We start from the raw sequence: 24,868 nt of genomic DNA on the forward strand, positions 1-24,868 counted from the left end.
AAAATGAAATCCCCCCTTCCTCTTCATCCTCCTCCTAACCCCCCTCCTCTTAAGGAGGTTTACGCCTCCTTGTGTTCGGGAGGCTTACGCCTCTTGCGTTCTGAACTACACCTCACGCTTCTAGGTAGTGGAACGCCTCATGTCACGCCTCCGCATTTTAAAACATTGCTCTTGACACTCTTTCTTTATAATATAATTTTTTTAATAGGTTTCTTTTTATTTTATTATAAAAAAATACACCAACCTCTCATTAAGCCTGAATTCTCCTGAGTTTGATAAGCTTGAAACCCCAGGTTTGGTCAGGGATACACATATATGTATGGGAGTGTGCATGTATATTCATGCACATGCATGCATGTTAATAAAGTTACAGCCTTAATTGCTATCTTCCTTTTCGATCTTATGATTTTTATGATGCACTTGCACCAATCATGCTGGTAAGATGTGATGGTTTGTACACATGCAATCAGATAAGGTTGTTGTAGTGATTTACATTGGGAATATTTATGAGCTCCAACCATTAAAGCATTAAACTGTTTTATAATTGAGGCGAATTATGAGATCAAGTTATCATTTCTGTTGTTTTGCAGTTGCTGCATTAAGAGCTATTAAGAGCGAGTTAATTGATCCCATGAAGCATCTTAATGATTGGAATCAGGGTGACCCATGCACATCAAATTGGACAGGAATTCTATGCTTTGATCCAGTTGGGACTGATGGTTACATGCATATAAAAGGACTGTATGTTTTTATGTTATGCTTCACCTTTTCTCATTTGGTTATGTTGTGTAAAAGAAAGTTTAAAAGATTTTCCAAGGATGGAGTTTTGCAGTACAGAATTAATTCTTAATACAACGTATATGGTTACTACCTTTAGTATTACTATTACAATATAGTTCTTATTTTATAATATTTATTGTTATGGACAAAATACCACTCATACCATCACTTTCATTTGCCTTTTATTATAGGCAGCTGTTGAATATGAATCTCTCTGGATATTTAGCACCTGAACTTGGTCAACTATCTCATATTCAAGTAATGTGAGTAATGTTTGGTCAACTATCATCAAGATATCAATATGTTTCATATTTGGAGATGTCATCCTCCTTGCCTATTATCTTTGAATATTTATATTTGATACTTCCTGTGATATTAATCACCTTGTTCTCTTTTGGAAGAGATTTTATGTGGAATGAGATAACAGGAAGTATACCAAGGGAGATAGGGAAGCTTGCATCTTTGAGACTCCTGTAAGTTGAATATATGTTATTTAGATACAATATCTTGTTCTTATAGTCAGTATAATTATAGGCTCATCTGAATGTGCATATGCCTGGTGATATATATTTTGCTACTATTGTGCCACTACTCTTTTACTTGGACCCTTCAACAAATAAAAGGACATTACGCAATGTTGGTCCTGACTATCCTGGGTCTTGGGTGGGCTGGATTGGATACAGACTTAACCTTTGGCATTTTTTTTTTCACAAAGTGGCTTCTCTCAGACTCAAACCCATTTTATCATGCTAGTCAGCTCAAGATTTTATCATTGTAGTTAGCATGGCCCCCTGGGTGGACTGTGGTCAAGAATCTGCCCTAATGCCTTGGAAGGATGTGTTGATCTACTAAGGTGGAACATCTGCCTGAAAGTTTTTGATGGCTGCCCAGTCCTATTTTGTAAGGTTGGGCTAAAGCATCTGTCTTTGATAAGACCCTTTACTTCTGCAAACGTATGTTTAAGTGACAGGAGCTGATTCGAGGGAGTTCACCCTCCTGAAATGGACTAAGAAAAGGGAGCTGGTTCGAAGAGAAGAAGTAGGGTTTCTCTTGCCTTGTCAATGATTATTACAAGATATTTATAACCTCTTGTAGGGGATAGATAGTGATGGCTAACCGTTTCTCGCTCAATTCTCTTTACATGGACGACACACATAAACAAACCTCAAGGGTGGTGTCGAGCGAATATCTGAGGGGAGTTCTGGGTCTGGTGATGGGCCTGGGCCTTCGAGGCTGGTTTGGTTGCCTTTCCGAGCCTATCATTCCCCTCTCCATCAAGAACGACCTTGTCCTCAAGGTCAATGTCATGAAATTGTTGCTGCAGTTGGTCAAAATTCTCCCATGTGGCATCTTCGGGAGGGAGATTGCACCATTCCACCAAGGCCGACCTGTCTTTTAATCTTCTTCCCCTGTTTCACCCACCTGAAGTTTGCAAGTCATTTCGGTTCCCATTCCCCTTCATTAGTGAACTGGGGAAGGGTAGGACTCCTCCTATCGGTGGAAGCCAAGCATGGCTTCAAGAGACTGATGTGGAATATTGGATGCAATTTAGACTCAGTAGGAAGATCCAAGTGGTAGGCTACCAATCCGATGCGTTCTGTCACTTGAAAAGGCCCAAAGTATCGTGGGCCCAATTTCTGCGATGGGCGATAGGCCACTAATGTTTGCCTATAAGGCTGAAGCTTCAAACAGACCCAGTCACCCTTTGAAAATTCCAACTCACGGTGCTTCTTATCATAGGCCAGTTTCATACATTGTTGGGCCTGGTGGAGGTGAAACTTGAGATTTTTTAATATGTTGCTCCTAGCTGTTAACTGTTCTTCAACCGCTGCCACTGCATAAGGAAGGATGACGGGAGGATCACGCCCGTATAACACCTTGAAGGGAGTGGTTCTGGCCGTTCCTTGGAAGGTTATGTTATACCAATATACAACCCAAGGCAACCAGTGGGCCCAATGTTTGGGCTTCTCCCCAACAAAGCACCTTAAATAGGTCTCTAAGCACAAGTTTACTACCTCTAATTGACCGTCGGTCTAAGGGTGATAACTGGTGGAATGGAGTAGTTGTACCCCCTGGGCTGAGAAGTAAGACTCCCAAAACTTTCTTATGAACAGTGAGCCCCGATCTGTGTGTATGGACTGTGGGGTGCCATGAAGCTTGACCACCTCCTGTATAAAAGCTCAGGCAACTGTGGATGCTGTATATGGGTGAGGGAGGGCAATGAAGTGGGCATATTTACTCAACCGGTCCACCACCACTAAAAATCACCGATTTCCCATTAGATTTGGGTAATCTGGTTGTCAAATCCATGGTGATTTCTTCCCAGACATGGCTGGGTATGGGTAGGGGTTATAATAGGCTGGCAGGGGTCTGGGTGCTGTATTTCTGTTGTTGACAAGTTGCACACTTGGCTACATATTCCTGTACCATTTGTTTCATGCCCGTCTAATAGTAATGGGTTGCCAATCTTTTATAGGTGCATAGGGACCCTGAGTGAGCCCCCCGCCTCCCCCCCCATGGTGAGTCATGAAAGAGTTGCAGTAACTCCTGGAGATACCGTGATGTTTTAGGTATTACCAAACGACCCTTATAGAAGAAAGTGTCAGTTGAAAAACAGCCCACTTGATGTGTGGAACTGTTTGAGATTAGATGCAAACCAGAAAAGAGAACAAACAAGAGAAGTAGAGAAGAAAGAGCTGGCGGCAATGAGTGTTAGAGAGTAAGAGGTTCGAACATAACCTCTCTCTAACACTCTAAACATCTTATTAATAAGTTAATCTTTGACAAATTACAGAGAGGCCCTTGAGAGAGCAGGAAAATACAAAAAACAGAATAATACAGAGTATGGGCCCAGAATAAGGCCCACAACAGAGAGAAACATAACATAACATAACATAACATGAACTAACTGTCTATGGGCCATTCGGCCCATCTTCTCTACACTCCCCCTCAAGCTGAGCATAGATGTTAATCATGCCCAGCTTGCCAGTGTCATGTTGAAGCCTTGCCTTGGAAATGCCCTTGGTGAGAAAATCTGCCAGTTGTCCGTCAGAAGTAATGAATGGAAGACACACTTCACCGGAGGAGACTCTTTCACGAATAAAGTGTCTATCAACCTCAATATGTTTGGTTCTATCATGTTGTACCGGGTTGTGAGCAATGTTGATGGCAGCCTGATTATCACAGTACAACATCATGGGTTTATCATGATCTACCCCAAGTTCTTCCATTAATGACCTTAACCACAACAATTCCGAGACTCCATGTGCCATGGCTCTATATTCTGCTTCGGCGGAGGATCGAGCCACAACTGTTTGTTTCTTACTCCTCCAAGAGACAACATTACCAGCCACCAGACTGCAATACCCTGAAGTAGATCTTCTATCATCAATATTGCCAGCCCAATCAGCATCCGTATAGGCTTCGAGTTTCAGATGACCATGTTTGGCAAATAGAATTCCTTTTCCTGGAGAGCCTTTCAGATAGCACAAAATCCGTTCTGCTGCTGCCATATGGGTATCTCTAGGAGCATGCATGAACTGGCTAATGCAACTGACAGCATACGCAATATCTGGCCGAGTCATGCACAGGTACAAAAGCTTCCCAAGAAGTCTCTGAAAGACCCCTTTGTCTTCCAACAAAGTTCCATCCGAAGCTGAAAGTTTGTGACTCATATCAAGAGGAGTTGCAGCTGGTCTTGCACCCAATTTTCCAGTTTCAGACAACAAATCAAGGACATATTTCCTCTGGGAAATAAGAATCCCATCCCTGGATCTGGCAACTTCTATGCCAAGGAAATATCTCAACTCCCCCAGATCCTTAATCTCAAATTCTGTACAGAGGAAAGACTTAAGGCCCAGAATGCCTGAGACATCATCACCAGTCACTATAATGTCATCACATACATAATGAGATACACTGCTAGAGACCCACTTTTCTTCACAAAAAGAGTATGATCTGACTGTGTCTGAACATAGCCGAATTTAACAAGTGCAGCTCTAAATCTCTCAAACCAGGCTCTAGGAGATTGTTTGAGGCCATAAAGAGATTTCTTCAGTTTACATACCTTTCCTTGCATATCTTTCCCATACATTCCTGGAGGAAGACACATGTAGACCTCCTCATGTAAGTCACCATTCAGAAATGCATTCTTTACATCTAACTGATAGAGAGGCCAATCAAAGTGAGCTGCCAGAGATAAAAGAACCCTCACAGATGTCATCTTAGCAACAGGGGCAAAAGTCTCCAGATAGTCAATCCCATATGTCTGTGTGTAGCCCTTTGCAACAAGTCTGGCCTTGTACCTCTCAATAGTCCCATCTGCCCTGTATTTAATGGTAAAAACCCACTTGCATCCAACTGGATCCTTCCCTTCAGGCAAATCCACCACCTCCCAAGTACCATTTTCATGTAGAGCATCCATTTCAGCCTGCATGGCATCTCTCCATTCTGGAATCCCAAGAGCTTCTGATACAGACCTAGGAATGTGGTTAGAAGCAACTGAAGAGAGGTAGGCACAATATGAAGGGGAAAGTAGGTCATAAGAAAGGTGTTTGGAAATGCAGTGTGCAGTACACTTCCGCTTTCCTTTCCTAATAGCAATGGGGACATCAAGATCTGGGAAGGGGGATTCCAAGGGAGCTGAAGCAGTACCTGGTATCTCATCTGTGATTGGGAGGGTATGAGCCTCATCTGTTGTAAGGGAAACCACTTGCTCATTCCTGGATCTCTGCCTCTGATACACTTTGGGATTATGGGTAGGACGAGGAGGTAAAGAAATAGGAGCACTAGGACAAGAGGAATGGAGTGGCTGATCCTCCTTCGATTCATTTTGTGAGGATACAGATTTGTCAGGAGACTGAACTGGGACAGGAAGGGGAAGAGCAAAAACTTGTGACAGACTCTCCCCCTGTTGACAATGTCCTTCCTGAGGGGAACCATAAAAAGGAGAAGGTTCATCAAAGGTAACATCCATAGAGACATGTCTGGTGCCAGTCTTTGGATCAAAACAACAATAACCCTTTTGTGTGGGGGAGTAACCGAGGAAGATGCATTTGTGGGCTTTTGGTTCAAACTTGTGTCTCTGCACACTTGGAATGTGAACATAACAGGTACAACCAAACACACGAAGAGGAATTGGGAAGAGATCCTTATCTGGATGAAGAAGACTGAAGGGGGATTTAAACCCTAAAACCCTGGATGGCATACGGTTTATGAGATAGGTAGCAGTAAGTACAGCATCACCCCAAAATCTTGTGGGAACATGTGAGGCAAATAAAAGGCTCCTTGCAACTTCAACAATATGTCTATTTTTTCTCTCAGCAACTCCATTTTGTTCAGGGGTTCTAACACAGGAGCTTTGGTGAATAACCCCCATGTCAGAGAGATACAAGGATAGGCTCTTCTCAAAATACTCTTTTGCATTGTCAGATCTGAAAACCTTAATTCTGGTACCAAATTGAGTCAAAATAAGCTCATGAAATTGCCTCACAAGTCTCGGGACTTCATCTCGGGATTTCATTAAGTATATCCAAGTGAATCTAGAAAAGTCATCAATAAACAGGATAAAGTATTTGTAGCCCCCCATAGAGGATAAGTGGTAAGGCCCCCACACATCAGAGTGTACAATATGAAAAAGAAAAGAGGATCTTTTATTGCTCACAGGGTAATTTTTTCTACAATGCTTTGACAACTGACATGACTCACAACTGAGACTGGACACACTGACTCCCTTAAACAGTTTAGGAAGCAAATGACTTAAAGCAGAAAAAGGTAAATGACCCAACCGACAATGACTCAACATAATTTGACTGACAGACTCTGAAGAAGTAGAACCGAAAGCAGCATTCTTGGGATGATCAAAGCATTGGCCAGGGGTGTCGAGCAAGTATATTCCATTCGCTTCATGGCCACTCCCAATCACCTTCCGAGACTTCAGGTCCTGAAACACACAGTGAGAAGGGAAAAAGGTTACACAACAATTCAATGACTTGGTCAAGCTACTTACAGATAACAAGTTGGTATTTAACTTTGGTACATGAAGAGTGGAAGATAAAAGTAAAGAGTCTGTAGGCTTGACAGTTCCCTTGCCAGAAATGGGGGCAAGAGAACCATCAGCTAAGGTGATTTTGTCACGACCAGGAAGCAAATCATATGACACAAACAAAGTGGAAAGGTTGGTCATGTGATCAGAAGCACCTGAGTCAATGATCCAAGGGGTCTTGGGATTACCTGAGGTAGATGCATGGTTAGCAGAAGCCCTTATACCTGAGTGAGCAAATGCAGTGGTGGCTGGACTTCCAGAAGGGTTGGATGATGAAGTTACACCTTCAAGCTGGCTGATCATCCTTCCAAACTTCTCATAATCAGCTTTCATGGCTGCCAATTGTGCACTTGCAGACTCAAACTCCGTATCTGTACTTGTGGCTGTATGTGCACTTCCTGTCTTTCTACTGTCATTCTTCTTCTGGAATCGGATAGGGACAAGACTGGGATGCAATTTCCAGCACTTGTCCTTAGTGTGTTTCGGCTTCTTGCAATATTCACACACTACCTCCTTCTTTCCTGTGCCACTGGGGGCTCCTGTAACCCCTTTGGGTTTGATTCCCATATTTGCAAAATGATCATTGATACTGACCCCTTGAACCTGCACTTGCCTCCTGCTTTCTTCACTGCTGACCAAGGCATATGCTTGAGACAATGAAACATCTTCCTTGGACAAGATGTTTTGCTTTGTAATGTCATATTCAGAATTCAGTCCTGTCAAGAACTCAAAGACCCTATTCCTTTCAACCAATTTCCTATATGTTTCAGCATTCTTAAGGGTATCCCATGTCACGACCTCTATCAAATCAATCTCTTGCCATATAGATTTTAGGGCTGAGAAGTATGCTGCAAGTGACTTCTCCCCCTGTCTTAGATTCTTCACATCACTTCTTAGTTTGTAAGCTCTGGCAACATTCAACTTCTGGGAGTAAGTTTCTGCAACACTATCCCAGATTTCTTTAGCCGAGTTCATCCACAGGTAATGTTGGCTAATCTGTGGCTGCATTGAGTTCACAAGCCACCCAATCACTGTGTAATTCTCCTGCACCCATTTCTCATAAGAGGGATCCTCCTCTGGGGGAGCTTTCTTGCTCCCAGAGATAAACCCCCACTTTCCTCTACTGCAAATATGAATTTTTACGGATTGTGACCAGGCCAAATAATTAGTTCCATCCAGTTTAACTGTAGTTACAGCCAACAAGGAATCAGTTGTAGTTCCCAAATTATGTCCATATTCAGCAGTGCTCTTGTTCTCAATTTCTGAGAAGTCCATTATGTAACAACTTCAATTAGGGTTTCGGCAGGCCCTTAAAAGTGATCTGATTTCAAGGAACTCAGATTGAGTTGAACAATAGCAAACACAACAACACACAAAACTCAGTTCAGAACTGACAGCCGTGAGAACCAAGTTCGGTGGCAGCACTTTCAAAGAGGAGAAACCTTGATTCAGCCTTCAAGAAAAAGTAGTAGGCCTCCAAACAATATGTATTCTTGGTTCCCAACAATAATTTCCCAAGGAGAACAAAGAAAAACAGTCCACAGTACCTAAGAGGACATTTTACAAACACTATGTATGCAACAGTCAACACTTCACTGTTAACAAGCAGAAATCACTTCAAGAACACTTTGTCTAAGTCCAAGAAGCAGCTGAACTAAAGTAGAGGCTTGTACCACTTAATTTAGATCAGTTTTTAGCAGTTTGGAAGCCCAATAACAGCCGAACCACACTTCCAGAATAACCCAGAAATCAGTCCAGCAACAGTGGGCCGAATGGAGGTGTGCTTTGAATGCTTTAACAGTCCTCCCAAATAACAAAAATAACTCAGCACAGAACTGAGAAAACAACTTACAGTATCTCTGGTTTGAACTTCAAACCAGGCCGAACACTTTCTCTGAGCTAGCTTCGAAATCTAGCTTCGGAATCCCTTTTCTCTGATTTCAAATCAGGCTGAAAAACTTGCTCTCTGATTCCTCCTGGTCACCGAACCCTTCTCCAAGTGTATAGAAACTTGGGCACCCTCCAATGACCTCCAAGAACCAGGCGGATGACTGTAAACTTCAGCCCTAGAACCTCCTCATGTAGTTGGCTGAACTAGAACCACATGAGGGACACGCCAAGCAATGGCCCGCTCTGATACCAAGTTGAAAAACAGCCCACTTGATGTGTGGAACTGTTTGAGATTAGATGCAAACCAGAAAAGAGAACAAACAAGAGAAGTAGAGAAGAAAGAGCTGGCGACAATGAGTGTTAGAGAGTAAGAGGTTCGAACATAACCTCTCTCTAACACTCTAAACATCTTATTAATAAGTTAATCTTTGACAAATTACAGAGAGGCCCTTGAGAGAGCAGGAAAATACAAAAAACAGAATAATACAGAGTATGGGCCCAGAATAAGGCCCACAACAGAGAGAAACATAACATAACATAACATAACATGAACTAACTGTCTATGGGCCATTCGGCCCATCTTCTCTACAGTGTCATGGGTCACTTCATACCCTGGTGTCAAAATGGGATCATGGTTGTATTGGTTCCTCGACTGTTTAAGATGCTTGTCTTTCTTGGCCTCCTGCCTGAGTAGGTCTAACAAGGGAAAAATGGGCTGAGACAGGCCCACTAATTGGAAATCTTCAGATCTTGAGAGAGCATCTGCCACTACATTGTAGGGCCTAGGTCTGTATTCGATCTTGAAATCATGGCTCAATAGCTTATAAGCCCATCTTTGTTGATTGGGGCCTAGCACTCGTTTCTCCAACAGGTGCTTCATGCTCCGGTGGTCCATCTTGTCGGTAAATCTGCGGCCCGAAAGGTATGCTTGCCACTTCTTGATGGCCAAGGTAACGACCATTAACTCTTTCTCGTAGATGGACTTTGCCTGAGCTCGTGGGATAAGGCCTTACTATAATAGGCCAAGGGTTATCCTTGTTGCATTAAGACAGCCCCTACACCCTTACCTGATGCATCGGTCTCTACAACAAACTCTTGGTTGAAGTCGGGCAATGCTAGTGTGGGAGGGTTTGTGACAGCCCTTTTGAGCAACTGGAAGGCATCTTCGGCTTGCTCGTCCCAATGGAAGACTTGCTTCTTTAAGAGGCGGGTGAGGGGAGATGCTAGCAGCCCATACCTTGGAATGAGTCGGTGGTAGTAGCCCATGAGCCAAAGGAACTCCCTAAGGCCCTTTTGAGAAATGGGTCGGGCCCAATTCACCATTATAGAAGATCTTGCCTGGGTCAGTGTACACCTTTCTGCCCATTATCACATGCCCATACCTTGGAATGAGCCGGTGGTAGTAGCCGGTGAGCCAAAGGAACTCCCCGAGGCCCTTTTGAGAAATGGGTCAGGCCCAATTCACCATTATAGAAGATCTTGTTTGGGTCAGTGTACACCTTTTTGCCCATTAACACATGCCCAAGGTAATTAATTTGAGTCTAGCCGAGTGAGCACTTGGAGGGTTTGGCAAACAAATGGTGCAACCAGAGCAAGTCAAGTGTGAACTAGAGGTGCTCCAAATGGGTACCCCAGTTGGGACTATATACCAATATATCGCCGAAAAATACAAGTATAAATCGACACAAGTGGGGTTTAAAAATTTCATTCATGAGTCTCTGGAATGTGGAGGGTGCATTAGTTACGACAAAGGGCATTACTAGGAATTTGAAACGTCTATCTGAGGTCTGGAAAGCCATTTTATGGATATCTTCAATGTGGGCATGGATCTAGTGGTACCCAGACCGCATATCCAACTTAGAAAAGTATTATGCCTGGCCCAATTCGTCAAGGAGTTCTTCAATCAAGGGAATGGGGTAGCAGTCCTTCACTGTGATATTGTTTAAGGCCTAGTAGTCGACGATGAACCCTTTACCCAACAACTTCTTTTCCATGTGCTCCACTTCAGCTCTCTGATAATGGGGGTATATGTAAGGTCTTACATTAGCAAGTGGGGCCCCTGGGTGGATTGGGATTTTGTGGTCATGGGTTCGGTGGGGTGGTAGGGTAGTGGGTTCTTGGAAGACATCCAAATAGATGTGAAGTAGTTGCTGTAGTTGTTGGTTTTTATTTGGGGAAGGGCTCAGGTTATCGGGGGGTGTGGATATGGTCGGCCCAATAGGTAGGGAGCCCATGCTCATAAGAAGTGGGGTGTCCCTGTGTTGGCAACTCTTGAGGACACTAGGTGAATCAACGACTATGGGTACTATGTGGGTCCCCTTAAGAATGCACTGCCTTGATGTGCAAATTGCATAGTAAGTTCAGTCCAGTTGCACACTACTGGGCCTAGTAGTTGCAACTATTGTACCCCAAGGACTATATCCGTTCTTGAAAATTCCAGGGGGTGGAGGTCTATGTTGAACGCATGTCCTTGCACCTTGAGTCCTACTGATTTACATCTCCCTTCACAAGTGAGGTGGTGACCATTGGCCACGTTAACGACAAACGGGGATACCAGCTCAACGGGTAACCCAAGTTGTTAGGCTAACCCAGTGATGATGAAGTTTAGTGAGATCCCTCTATCAATTAATATTGCCACCTTTTGGCCTAGGACCTTTCTGCGGACCCGCATAGTTTGTGGGGTCTAATAACCCGCTAAGGCTTGCAAAGAAATCACATAATATTCAACGTCGGGGACTACCTCCATTTGTTGTACTTCAACAATATTAGTTGGGTAACCCTTCTTTTTTTTTGATAAATGTTGGGTCACCCAGTTCTTCCTCTGGCTCACTCTCCTCGTCTACTTGCAGTAGGTACACTTGTTGGGCCTTGCACTTATGGCTAGGAACGAATTTGTCATCACAGTTATAGCAGAGGCCCTTCTCACACCGGGCTTGCATTTCAGTCCAGGACATCTTCTAGTAGGGGAGAGTCATGGTTCCGGGATTCTTAGCAGGAGGGGTAACCATGTTGGTGTTGGGGGTTGGTAATAGTGGGCCTAAATTAGGTTCATTCTTGATGGCAGAGGTTTTTAAAATTGGGCTGGCCATGGGTAAAGTGGGCCGGCCGATCCGCTTCAGCCTATTCAACCTTTCTTCCTATAACTTGGCTAGACCGATCGCAGCTACCAAGGTGGCTGGCTGCATGGCGTTAACCTCAATTCGTATATCCTCTCGGAGCTCCCCAATGAAATAACCCACTAGAGCTGCCTCCAGCCACCCATGGACACGGGTAGCAATTCGTTCGAATTCCTTCTGGTATTCCCTTACGGTTCCAGACTGTCTCAGTCTTGAAAGATATTCATTGAAATTCTCATATCCTGAAGGACTGAACCTCACACATAAGGTCTTGATGAAGTCCAACCATGTGGTCTGATGGTGGGTCTTATGGTACCATTGGAACAGTGGTACCACAAAATGGCTTCCTATCCATGTGGATCGAGGCAATGACCACTCGTTGATTGGCAGGAGTTTCATGAAATTCAAAAAACCTCTCGGCCCGGTAAATCCAGGGTACAAGGTCATCACCTGAGTAGGTAGGGAAATCGATCTTAGCTGCCCTTGACTGGGAAAGCCCCAACTCTTCATCCTCCGTTGCTGCTAGATCCTTCTGGCTCAGACTCCTTGGGCGCTACTGGCATCGACTCAAACTGACCGACCAAAGCGGTCAGTGTCTCCTTGATGTCTCCTAACTCTTCGGTGGTCTGCCTAACCTCCACTTCAATCTGGTCAATCCGTTCATCCACCGCCATGGATCTGGTACTGGGCATGGGTGAGCTCGGCTCTGATACCAGTTGATAAGATCCTTACTTCCACAAACGTATGTTTAAGAGACAAGAGCTGGTTCGAGGGAGCTCACCCTCCTGAAATGGACTGAGAAAAGGGAGAAGAAGTGATGGGCCTGGGTCTTCGAGGCTGGGCTGGTTGTCTTTCCAAGCCTATCAGTCTTAATGCCGTGTCTCCATTAGAGTATGATTCATACCCTTAAACAGATAGAGTATGGAAAGTTATTTAATTAATGAATCTTCTTGGGTAAAAATTTCATTTACTACCTTCTTGTAAAGAGACTGGGCCGAATGGGCCCTAACAGCCTCTTATGTGATGTCCTTTATTTTATCTTTTATTTTATGTTGATGGGCCTCACTTAATGGGCCTGTTAGTTGTTCTTATTTTATTTTCTTTATGTAACTGCCAAGCTGGCCGCCCACTTAAGGGTATACTTGTCATCATCAATTTGTTTTAGAGATTAATAAAAAATAAGGTTAGAGGAGAAGGAAGACTAATTTGACTTCTTCTCTTACCACTTCTCTTCGACATACACAACTCTTGCACTATCATTCAGATATGATTTGTACTGTTAATCACTGATTTTAAACCTGATATTAGAGGACTGATTCACATCTTGGTATCAGAGCCAGGTTCAGTTCCTCTTTCTTCTTTTTTCTTTGTTCCTATACACTCCAAAATCAAGAGAGTGTATGGAGAGATAGGTTCTCTATGGTATAGAGAATCACTCGCCTAGTTGGTAGAAGGGTTTGGAGAGTTTAGTTCTGGCCAAATTTTGCCAAGAAGTGATGCTGTCTTGCTGCTGCTCGAAACCTAGCCGACTAGAGATTTTCGAGTTACCAGGAAAGGTGAAGCTTGTGTGTGGCGCTCTGTGCTTGGAAGGTGTCTTGTGACTGCTAAAGGAGGGCGGTTCAGGTTTGGAAGAGTTTGGGTTACTCTGGTAGGTGCGGTAGTGTCTTCTCTCTCCTGCCCATCTGCTGGACGGAGCAAAACCCTATCTTTTCAAGCACCCAAGTTCTGGTTTGACTTCAAGTAAGTTCACATAGTCAAAATTTTCTGTTCTTTGATTTCCGTTTGATTAATGGAGACATATGGAAGTGAGTTCAAGCAGGTGCCAGCTTCTGGACCTGCTCCAGTAGATTCCATTTTGATGGGTGTTACCACAATTAAGCTAGATGGGACGAACTATCTTGCTTGGGCACAGTCTATAAAAATCTATGTTTGTAGTAGAGGAAAACTCGGGTATCTCACAGGCTGCAAGGTGAAACCCGAAGAGACAGAGCCTGAATTTGAAAGATGGATGCAAGAGAACTATACTGTTATAGGATGGTTAGTCAACTCTATGCAACCTCATATAAGCCAACACTATCTCTGGATGTCTTCGACTAAGGAGATATGGGATAGTGTAACTGAGACCTAGTCACAGAAACTGAATGTAGCCAGAGCATACAAATTGAAAAGTGATGTGAAGAACCTGAGACAGGGGGAGAAGAGTGTGGTAATCTACTACTCCATACTAAAGTCCCTATGGCAGGAAATTGATGTTATGGAAACAGTGGTATGGGAGAGTAAAAAGGATGCTAAAATGTATAGAAAGCTAGTGGAGAGAAATAGGGTGTTTGAGTTTCTCACTGGACTCAACCCTGAGTTTGATATTATCAGACAAAACATTTTGGCCAGGGGTGAGGTTACTCTTTCACAGGCATATGCTATGATAAGTAGTGAGGAGAGTAGGCGGCAGGTGCAGTTGCAGAGTCCATCTACAAAACATTTTGTACATGCGGGAAGGAAACCGAAGGGCCCTACTGAGAAAAGAGAGTAGTTGTGTGAATATTGCAAGAAACCACGACATACAAAGGACACCTGCTGGAAGCTTCATCCTGAACTTCTTACCGATAGGTTTAAGAACAATAATAACCCTAAGAAGGGCAGTCAGGTGGGAAAATCCAAAACTGCTAATGCTGCTACAGTGCCTGAGGGGGGAAGGAAAGTGAAGAAAAATCAACTATTGAGCAATTGGCTGCAATGAAACTGGATTTTGAGAAGTATGGGGGGCTCCTAAATCACCTGGAAGCTACGGTTTCTTCAACTCACCCTTCCAACAGTACATCATCTTCATCGGCTTTTGCTCACTCAGGTACATATGCCTCAGCAAATCATGCTTCAGTTTCAGGTAATCATAAACTCCCTTGGATTATAGATTCCGGTGCATCAGACCATATGACCAGCCTATCTAACATTTTTTGTTCATACCATCTCCTTTCTAGGAAAGAGAAAATATCCCTGGCCGATGGGTCACTTGCCCCCATCTCTGGTAAAGGAGATATAAAGACCTCTGACACCCTGTTCTTATCTTCTGTTCTCCATGTTCCTAAGCTTAACACAAACCTTTTATCTGTTAGTAGCTTAACAAAGTCCATGAACTGCAGCATAACCTTATTTCCCACTCATTGTGTTTTTCAGGACCTGTAGTCTCAGAGGACGATTGGGAGTGGCCATGAGGCGAACGGAATATACCTGCTGGACACACCAGATCAAGCCTTGGGATCACCTCATGGAGTTGCTTTAGAGTCAGTTGTGTCAGAGTCTGTTAACAAAATTTTGTTATTTCATTTTCGGTTTGGTCATTTGTCTTTTTCTGCTTTAAGTCATCTGTTCCCAGATATGTTTAAAGGAGTGTCTTTATCTAGTCTTCATTGTGAGTCATGTGAGCTACCAAAGCATTGTAGACATTCCTATTCAATCAGTAATAAAAGATCTCTTTCTCCTTTCCATATTGTTCACTCTGATGTGTGGGGGCCATATCACATGCCAACCATGGGGGCTACAGGTATTTTATCCTTTTTATTGATGATTATTCTCGTTATACTTGGTTTTATCTCATGAAATCCCGGGATGAAGTACCAATCATTGTGAAAAATTTTCATGAACTCATCCTCACCCAGTTTAATACCCGCATCAAAATATTCCGCTCTGACAATGCCAAGGAGTATTTTGAGAAAACCCTCTCCACCTACCTTGAAACTTTTGGGGTTATTCATCAAAACTCTTGTTCCTACACTCCACAACAAAATGGGGTGGCGGAAAGAAAGAACAGGCATGTGGTTGAGGTTGCCAGATCCCTTTTATTTGCATCCCATGTTCCTGTAAGGTTTTGGGGAGATGCTGTTCATACTGCTACCTACCTAATCAACCGTATGCCCTCCAGGGTCCTTGGCTTTAAAACCCCCTTTAGTTTTCTCTTACCGGATGATGATCTCTTTTCTCTCCCTCTCCGTGTATTTGGGAGTACTTATTATGTGCATATTCATAGTCACCAAAGGCATAAATTTGAACCTAAAGCTCATAAGTGCGTGTTTCTGGGATATTCCTCTACACAAAAGGGTTATTGTTGTTTTGATCCAGTTCGTGGCACCCGCTTTGTATCTTGGGATGTCACCTTTGTAGAGTTGACTCCTTTCTTTAGTGTTCCTCCTGAGGGGGAGAAATCTGATGAACCCTTTGCTATGTCTCCAGCTGTTCCTCTTCCCATCCCTTGTGAGTCTTGATCATGGGGGGTCCACCTCTTCCACTAGACCCACCCCTGATCCTCCTCTTGCTTCTGCTCCTACTCTCCAAAGGTGTTACCAGAGGTAGAGATTCAGACATATGCAGGTTGTTTCCACTCCTTCAGAAGAGCATCTGGCCACTCCCACAGTTCCTGAGGAAACAGGTTAGCCCTTTATCGACCCACCTTCGATCGTCCCTGACCTTGACCTTCCTACTGCTCTTCGCAAGGGCAAGCGGAAGTGTATAGCCCATTGCATCTCCAAACATTTATCTTACAACCTTCTCTCTCCTTCCTACTACTCCTTTATTGCTTCTGTCTCTTCACATGTGATACCTAGGTCTGTACCGGAAGCATTGTCTCAACCTGAATGGAGGGATGCTATGATGATTGAACTTGAAGCATTACATAAGAACCATACCTGGGATGTTGTGGACTTGCCGGAAGGGAAGGAACCAGTGGGGTGTAAATGGGTGTTTACCATTAAATATCACTATGATGGCTCGGTTGAGAGGTATAAGGTTAGGTTGGTTGCCAAGGGTTACACCCAAATGTATGGCATTGACTATCTTGAGACCTTTGCTCCTGTAGCTAAGATGACTTCAGTTAGGGTCTTGTTTTCTCTAGCAGCTACCTTTGACTGGCCCCTACACCAGTTTGATGTTAAAAATGCTTTCTTGAATGGAGATCTGCATGAAGAGGTCTATATGTCTCTACCTCTAGGAGTGTATGGGAAAGAAATGTAAGGCAAGGTGTATAAACTACACAAATCCCTTTATAGTCTCAAACAATCTCCTCGGGCTTGGTTTGAGAGATTTCGGGCTGCTCTTGTCTCCTTTGGCTACATTCAAACACAATCTGATCATACACTGTTCTTGAAGAGAAATGACTCTTTGGTGATGTTAGTAAACCCTAGCAGATTCTAGGTTGAAGTAGAGAAGAAGAAAGAAAAGAGAAAGAAGAAGAAGAAAGGTTTGGCTAGACTAAAAGAGAGTAAAAAAAAATCACCCTCCCCTAGCTGACCCACTTGTATTTATTCAAAAACATAGAGTTACAAGAAAGACCATTTTGTCCCTCATAGAAGATGGGACACATAACTTAAACTCAGATACAATAGACCTTTCACTCTCAATCTGATAATCCAGAATGACCAAAATACCCCTGACTCGAGCATTCTAACACTCCCCCTCAAGCTGGAGAGTATTTATCATATAGTCCTAGCTTGTTACAAATGTAATCTATTCTTCCCCGAGACAATCCCTTTGTGAGGAGATCTGCCCACTGATTTCCTGAGCTCACATGAGATGTGGTTATCACCCCACTTATCACTTTATCTCTTACAAAGTGACAATCAACCTCAATATGCTTAGTTCTCTCATGAAAGACGGGATTGGAAGAGATGTGAACAGCAGCTTGGTTATCACAATATAGTTTCATGGGTTTGTCAATTGAGAATCCCATCTCTTGAAGCAAGTTCTTCAGCCATACTAGCTCACATGTGGTATGGGCCATAGCCCTATACTTTGCTTCTGCATTACTTCTTGCCACCACTGTTTGTTTCTTACTCTTCCAAGTTACAAGATTGCCACCGAGGAAGGTACAATACTCTGTAGTTGATCTCCTGTCTGATATAGAACCAGCCCAGTCAGCATCTGTGTACCCTACTATCTCAAGAGTTCCTCCACTTTGGTATAACAAACCACGACCTGGAGCACCTTTTAGGTACCTAACAATTCTCAGAACAGCTTCCCAGTGAGGAACCCGAGGATGTTGCATAAACTGGCTCACCACACTCACAGCAAATGATATATCTGGTCGGGTAATGGTCAGGTAGTTCAATTTGCCCACCAACCTTTTGTATCTTCCAGGATCATCAAACTCTTCACCCGCATCAACACTCAGCTTGGCATTGAGTTCCATAGGAGTCTGCTGGTTTAGCACCTAACAACCCTGTTTCTTCAAGTAGATCAAGAACATATTTTCTCTGACATAGGTTGATCCCATGTTTTGACCTCGCAACCTCTATTCCCAGGAAATATTTCAGCTTCCCCAAATCTTTCGTATTGAAGTGATCCTGTAAGAATTTCTTCAACCTGTTGATTCCATTGATATCACTCCCAGTTATGACAATATCATCCACGTACACGACTAGCAAGATTTTCCCATCCTTTGAGTTATAGCTGAACACAGAATGATCAACTTGACATTGTTTCATCCCAAAGGCTTTCATCACTTCACTGAACCTGCCAAACCAAGCACGTGGAGATTGTTTCAGTCCATAAATTGCCTTTTTGAGCCTACACACTTTTCCAGACTCCCCTTGAGCAACAAACCCTAGTGGTTGCTCCATATGCACCTCCTCAACTAGATCACCATGTAGGAAGGCATTTTTTATGTCAAGTTGTACAAGAGGCCAATCATACATAGCAGCTAATGAAATCAGCACCCGAACTGAACCAATCTTAGCCACAGGAGAAAATGTCTCCATATAGTCCACACCATACATCTGAGAATAACCCTTGGCCACCAACCTCGCTTTCAATCGCTCCACACTGCCATCAGGAAGATACTTCACTGTGTAGACCCATTTACACCCAACTGTGTGCTTACTGGAAGGAAGAGCGGTGAGTTCCCATGTGTGATTATGTTGTAGAGCAGAGAGTTCTTCTTCCATGGCTTGCCGCCACCCTGGGGAGGCAAGAGCTTCCTGGACTGTCTTGGGAATGGGAACAGATGAGAGTAATGATATAAATTTGCAATGAGAAGCAGAAAGGTGAGCAGTAGAAACATAGTGTGAAATGGGGTGAGAAGTACAAGTACGTTTACCTTTTCGCAGAGCAATAGGCAGATCAAGATCTGAAGGAGAAGGAGCAGTAGCATGATCTGTCGACAGGGGCTGAAGTGGAGGAGGGCCCGATGCACTTCTGCGGGTATACACTTGAGTGATTGGCGGCTTCTCAGTAGTAACAGGCATAGGATGTGCATCTGCAGTAAAAACAGGAGCTACTGGAAGGATGTCCACAACAGGTACAGGAAGGGGAACCACAGAAGGAGAGGAAGAGACCCCAACATCTGAGAAGAACGGAACTGACTCAAAGAAGGTGACATCAGAGCACACAAACGATTTATGGGATTTTGGGTTATAACACTTATACCCTTTCTGAGTCCTTGAGTAGCCAAGAAAGATACACTTAGTAGCTCGAGCATCTAGCTTGTCTAACCCAGGCCCCAAGTGTTGAACAAAACAAACACAACCAAAGATTCTTGGGGTAAGAGGAAATGGAGATAAAGTGGGAAACAACACGGAGAAAGGGGATTGACTTCCAAGTATTGACATGGGTATCCGATTGATCAGAAAACAGGATGTGAGAACAACATCACTCCAAAAATGTTTTGGGAAATTCATATTAATCATCAAGGATCGAGCAGTTTCAAGAAGATGTCGATTTTTTCGTTCAGCTACACCGTTCTGTTGTGGGGTGTAGGCACAAGAAGTTTGATGAATGATCCCATGATGTTCTAGGTATTGCTGAAATGGTGAGGAGTTGTATTCTTTGGCATTATCAGAGCGAAGAATTTTAATATGAACACCAAATTGAGTACGTATTTCAGCATAAAATTTTTGAAAAATAGGGAACAACTCACTACGATCTTTCATAAGATAAATCCATGTCATCCTTGAAAAGTCATCAACAAAGATTACAAAATACTTATACCCATTGTATGACACCACTTTAATTGGACCCCATACATTGGAATGAACTAAAGAGAAAGGACTTGAGACACGACTATCAACTCTTGGACTAAATGAGACTCTATGATGTTTACCCAATTGACATGATTCACAATCTAATGATGAAAGATGACTCAAGGAAGAAACCAGTAACTTCAAGGCCTTGAGAGAAGGATGACCAAATCTGCAGTGCCATTGAAGAGGAGTAAGAGATGACTGAAAAGCTACTGGAGGATCACCACCATCAAGGTAATATAATTCACCTGCTTCATGCCCTCCACCAATCTTCCTCCCCGTCTTGAGATCCTGAAACACACAAGAAGGGTAGAAGGTTACAAAACAATTAAGAGACTTGGTTAATCTGCTGAAAGACATAAGGTTAAAAGGAAACTTAGGAACATATAAAACAGATGATAAAGGCAAGGAGGAGAGATTAACATCACTAACACCACAGATAGGAGATGTAGAACCATTAGCAAGTGTAACTGTTTGAGGTGTGGAGGAGTGGGAAAGGGAAGAAAATACATCATGAGTCCCAAACATATGGTCCGAGGTCCCGGAGTCAATGATCCAATGTGAATCTTTGGAAGCTAAGCAAGCCAAACCTGAATGGGCAAGTGTAGCGGTGTTCTGTTGAGATGTTTGAATGAACTGCTCATATACTGCACGTGGTACACTCACCATTTCCTTCTCAGAAGCACAAGTAGATGTGGAGGGGATTGGGTCAGTTTGCTGACTTTCAGTAATTGTGTCACTACCCTTAGTCCTAGCATGGTTAGCCCAAGTGTTGGGTGCACCACACAAATCATAGCAGAAATTAACTGTGTGCCCCTCTAAACCACAATGTGTACACTTTCTCTGAGTATTACTCCTTCCTCTTCCCCGACCTCCCCCTGAGTCTCGGCCTCCAGTCCGGCCACTAGCCCTGCTAAACATGTGACCACCATGGTTGCTTGGGAGTCCACTCCTGACACCACCACTTCTATTTCCACGACCACCCCCTTTAGTCACTACCAAACCAGATCTGTCAGAGAGAGAAGAATGTTCTACCGACTCAATGGATGTCCTCTTAAGACGAGCAAAAACTTCTTCAAGTGAGGGAAGAGCAGATCCTCCCAATATTTGTGCTCTGACAGGCTCATACTCAGCCTTCAACCCCACAAGAAACCTTGTCACATCAAGCTGCTCACGTTGCTGTTGTTGGATCTGAACATCTGATGTTAGAGGATGATACACATTAAGCTCATTACGAATGTTCCTCAAACTTGCATAGTACTCTTCTAAGCTTTGACTCCCTTGCTTCAAATTGAAATACTCTTGGTACAACTGATACACCCTAGTTGTATTGTCTTGTCCAGAGTACAATTTCTTAGCATGATCCCAGATTTCCTTAGCTGTATCTAGGAACATGAAGTTCACACTAATATTTGGTTCCATGCTGTTCTAGAGCCATGCCATTATCTATGCATCTACTTATTCCCAGTCATTGAACCCAGGGGAATCAGAGGGAGGTTTCTCCTCTCTTACATGTTTTACCTTCCTCTTGGCCTTCAAGAACACCTCCACAGATTTTGCCCATGGTACATAATTCTCACCATTCAACTTGATGGATGTCATTTGAACACTTAGATAGTCTGGAGAAAGCATGACACCTGTTTTGTTATCATTCTCATTTTCAAATGAAGCCATTTTAATTATTTCACCTTCAAATATACAACACAACCTCACACTCTTTCACAAGACTTATTTCACTTATAACACCACCAATTCCAGCTTCTTTAAATACACATTACGCACCACACACTAAGGCTGAAATCACTCAGTCTTCACATCAAACACCTGGGCTGCACACTGCAGAACCATTCACCATCAACACACTGAGACTGAAATCACTCAGTCCTCACATCAAACACTTGGGCTGCACACTGCAGAACTGATTACACACAAGGTATAGGAGATCACTTTTAAATATTTTGAAACATAGATACACCAATCACCACGACACAACCACCACCAATCTACTGCTGTTGTGAACTTCAGCAGTCGACAACTCTTCTTTCAACATACATACGAAGAGAAATGCAGAGGAACACGACTGAGATGCATATCAGTCACACTGAGCACCACCACAACCAACTTTTGAAACAAAAAGAAACATTCACAGTCCCTTACTTGGACAAACAACAGTAGTGTTCATACCTGTTCACATTCAGCCTTCTTCGATACTGAATAGAGGGTTTAGTATACCACTCCAACGACCACCACAGCAACGACCGGAGGCATCCTCACCTCCAGGCCCACAAAACGACAGCTCCTTTTCAGCCCCTTACCGAACCTCCACTCAGGTCAGTCGAAAAGGAAGAAGATGACTGTGAAAGTTGGTGGCGAACCCAGAAAGGGAACAACAGCAAGAAAGAAATGAGGATACGACCTTACAGCTCTGATACCATGTTAGTAAACCCTAGCAGATTCTAGGTTGAAGTAGAGAAGAAGAAAGAAAAGAGAAAGAAGAAGAAGAAAGGTTCGGCCAGACTAAAAGAGAGTAAAAAAAAATCACCCTCCCCTAGCTGACCCACTTGTATTTATTCAAAAACATAGAGTTACAGGAAAGACCATTTTGTCCCTCATAGAAGATGGGACACATAACTTAAACTCAGATACAATAGACCTTTCACTCTCAAGCAGATAATCCGGAATGACCAAAATACCCCTGAATCGAGCATTCTAACAGGTGACCTTCTTGATTGTTCATGTTGATGATATTGTGGTCACGGGTAATGACATTGAAGAGGCCAGTAAACTAAAAGCATTTCTTCACTCTAAATTTGAAATTAAAGATTTGGGAGATCTTCGGTATTTCTTGGGCATTGAAGTTGCTCGATCTAAGGATGGTATATTCATATCTCAACGCAAATATGTCCTTGATCTTCTTGCTGACACTGGTAAACTTGGAGCTAAACCCATCTCCACTCCCATTGATCCTAATCATAAGCTTTTTGTCACAGATGGTGCACCGTTGTCTGATAAGGGAGTGTTTCAGAGACTGCTTGGGAAGTTGTTATACCTTTGCATGACTCGGCCAGATATTTCCTATGCAGTAAGTGTTCTCAGTTAGTTTATGCATTCTCCTAGAGATACTCATCTAGCTGTTGCAGAAAGGGTTCTGTGCTACTTGAAAGGTACTCCAGGGAAAGGTATTCTATTTGCTAAGCATGGTAACATGAAGCTGGAAGCCTTTACTGATGCAGATTGGGCAGGATGTATTGATGACAAAAGGTCCACCTCTGGTTATTGTGCTCTGGTTGCTGGGAATATTGTGTCTTGGAGGAGTAAGAAACAATCAGTAGTTGCTAGATCCTCAGCTGAAGCAGAATACAGGGCAATGGCTCATGGTTTGTCAGAATTACTATGGCTACGATCCCTTCTAGAGGAATTGGGGGTGGACTACGAGCAACCAATGATGCTCTATTGTGACAACCAAGCTGCTATCAACATTGCACATAATCCGGTTCAACATGACAGAACTAAGCACATTGAGGTTGATAGGCATTTCATAAGGGAAAGAGTCTCTTCAGGAGAAGTCTGTTTACCATTTATCACATCAGAAGAGCAACTGGCTGATATCTTGACCAAGGGAGTTCCCAAGGGGAAATTGACACACTATATAAGCAAGTTGGGCATGATTGACATCTATGCTTAGCTTGAGGGGGAGTGTAAAGAGACTGGGCCGAATGGGCCCTAACAGCCTCTTATGTGATATCTTTTATTTTATCTTTTATTTTATGTTGATGGGCCTCACTTAATGGGCCTGTTAGTTGTTCTTATTTTATTTTCTTTATGTAACTGCCAAGCTGGCCGCCCACTTAAGGGTATACTTGTCATCATCAATTTGTTTTAGAGATTAATAAAAAATAGGGTTAGAGGAGAAGGAAGACTAATTCGACTTCTTCTTCTCTTATCTCTTTTCTTCGACATACACAGCTCTTGCACTATCATTCAGATCTGATTTGTACTGTTAATCACTGATTTTAAACCTGATATTAGAGGACTGATTCACATCTCTTCTAATTGCATATAGCACATGATCTAGCTTCGTTGGACTTTGGATTTATCAATTCCTAGTTGTTTTGGACTAACCTCCAACAAGCATGCTTATAGATGCATAGAAGGTAGTAAGTGAAATTTTGGTTATGCAACTTTGAACTGCACCTAAGCAAAGGGCCAAACTGAGAAGATTACCTGTTTTTTTTGGCTTGGGGAAAGGCATTCATTGGCATGTGGGCCATCACATGCTGGGGGGATAAACATCTCCAAAGTTAGTAAGGTTCTTAACATACTAGACAAAGGGGATCCTAAAGCTTATTTAAGGAAAAGGGTGAAAAAAAAGTTAGATTTGTGCCAAAAGGCAGGGGACAGGTGTCAAGTAGTGACCAAGAGTTTGAAACTGGGCAGAAAATTGGGAAGGAGGTTTAATGTGAAAGGAATGGTGCATCCTTTAAAGCTTTGAATGGTTAAATTATTGAAAGTATCACTTATCCTTGCAGATCTTGCAAGTGCAGTAATGATGCTACCTGCCTCAAGCAGTTCAGATATAGATGTTGACATGCACTTAGTGGGTGCTTGGACTTAAATGGGGCTGGTTGTAGGACTGAAGGGGCTCAGTTAAATTGGTAGGATATTTATGTAGCAATGGGGCAAGGGAAGCACTCTCAGTCATAGAAGTGGCAGAGTTTGATTTGGAATCCTAAATGAGCTAGAGTGGTCCTCCTATAGAGCCTTAGGGCAAAAAGAGGGAAGGTGTACTGGAGCAGTTGTTATTTTGATTTTCATAGGAGATAGAGTTTTCCAAGACAGGAAAAAACAGCTAGAAACTTCAATGAATATTATTCATACAGTGGTAGCTTATTGGATTCTTACAAGAGATGAAGTGGTAATTTTTCATTTGATGACATATTAAGAGCTTGGCATGAAATCTCTAAATCCTCCATTGAAGACAGATTCAAATTCAAAGTTGGTTTCCTGTATCCCAAATTGTGGTCACATTGAACTTT

The 24,868-nt window shown here is 43.0% G+C and overlaps 1 protein-coding gene across 6 annotated transcripts in view; it reads left to right on the forward strand.

Moving 5' to 3' along the window:
• LOC104612984 (putative LRR receptor-like serine/threonine-protein kinase At1g06840) overlaps positions 1 to 24,868 on the forward strand; it is a 135,048-nt gene that overhangs the window by 2,391 nt on the left and 107,789 nt on the right. For 5 of the 6 annotated variants that reach the window (XM_088887265.1, XM_088887264.1, XM_088887263.1 and 2 more), the window contains exons 2-4: positions 591 to 741; positions 972 to 1,043; positions 1,182 to 1,253. In XM_088887265.1, the coding sequence (XP_088743391.1) occupies positions 591 to 741; positions 972 to 1,043; positions 1,182 to 1,253 (295 nt within the window). Of the gene's footprint in view, positions 1 to 590; positions 742 to 971; positions 1,044 to 1,181; positions 1,254 to 24,868 lie in introns of those variants that run through there. The other variant, XM_088887267.1, reaches the window with a different exon arrangement.

This window comes from Nelumbo nucifera, chromosome 5 (assembly GCF_055504915.1).
Source record: "Nelumbo nucifera cultivar China Antique chromosome 5, China Antique-T2T, whole genome shotgun sequence".
Classification (NCBI taxonomy): domain Eukaryota; kingdom Viridiplantae; phylum Streptophyta; class Magnoliopsida; order Proteales; family Nelumbonaceae; genus Nelumbo; species Nelumbo nucifera.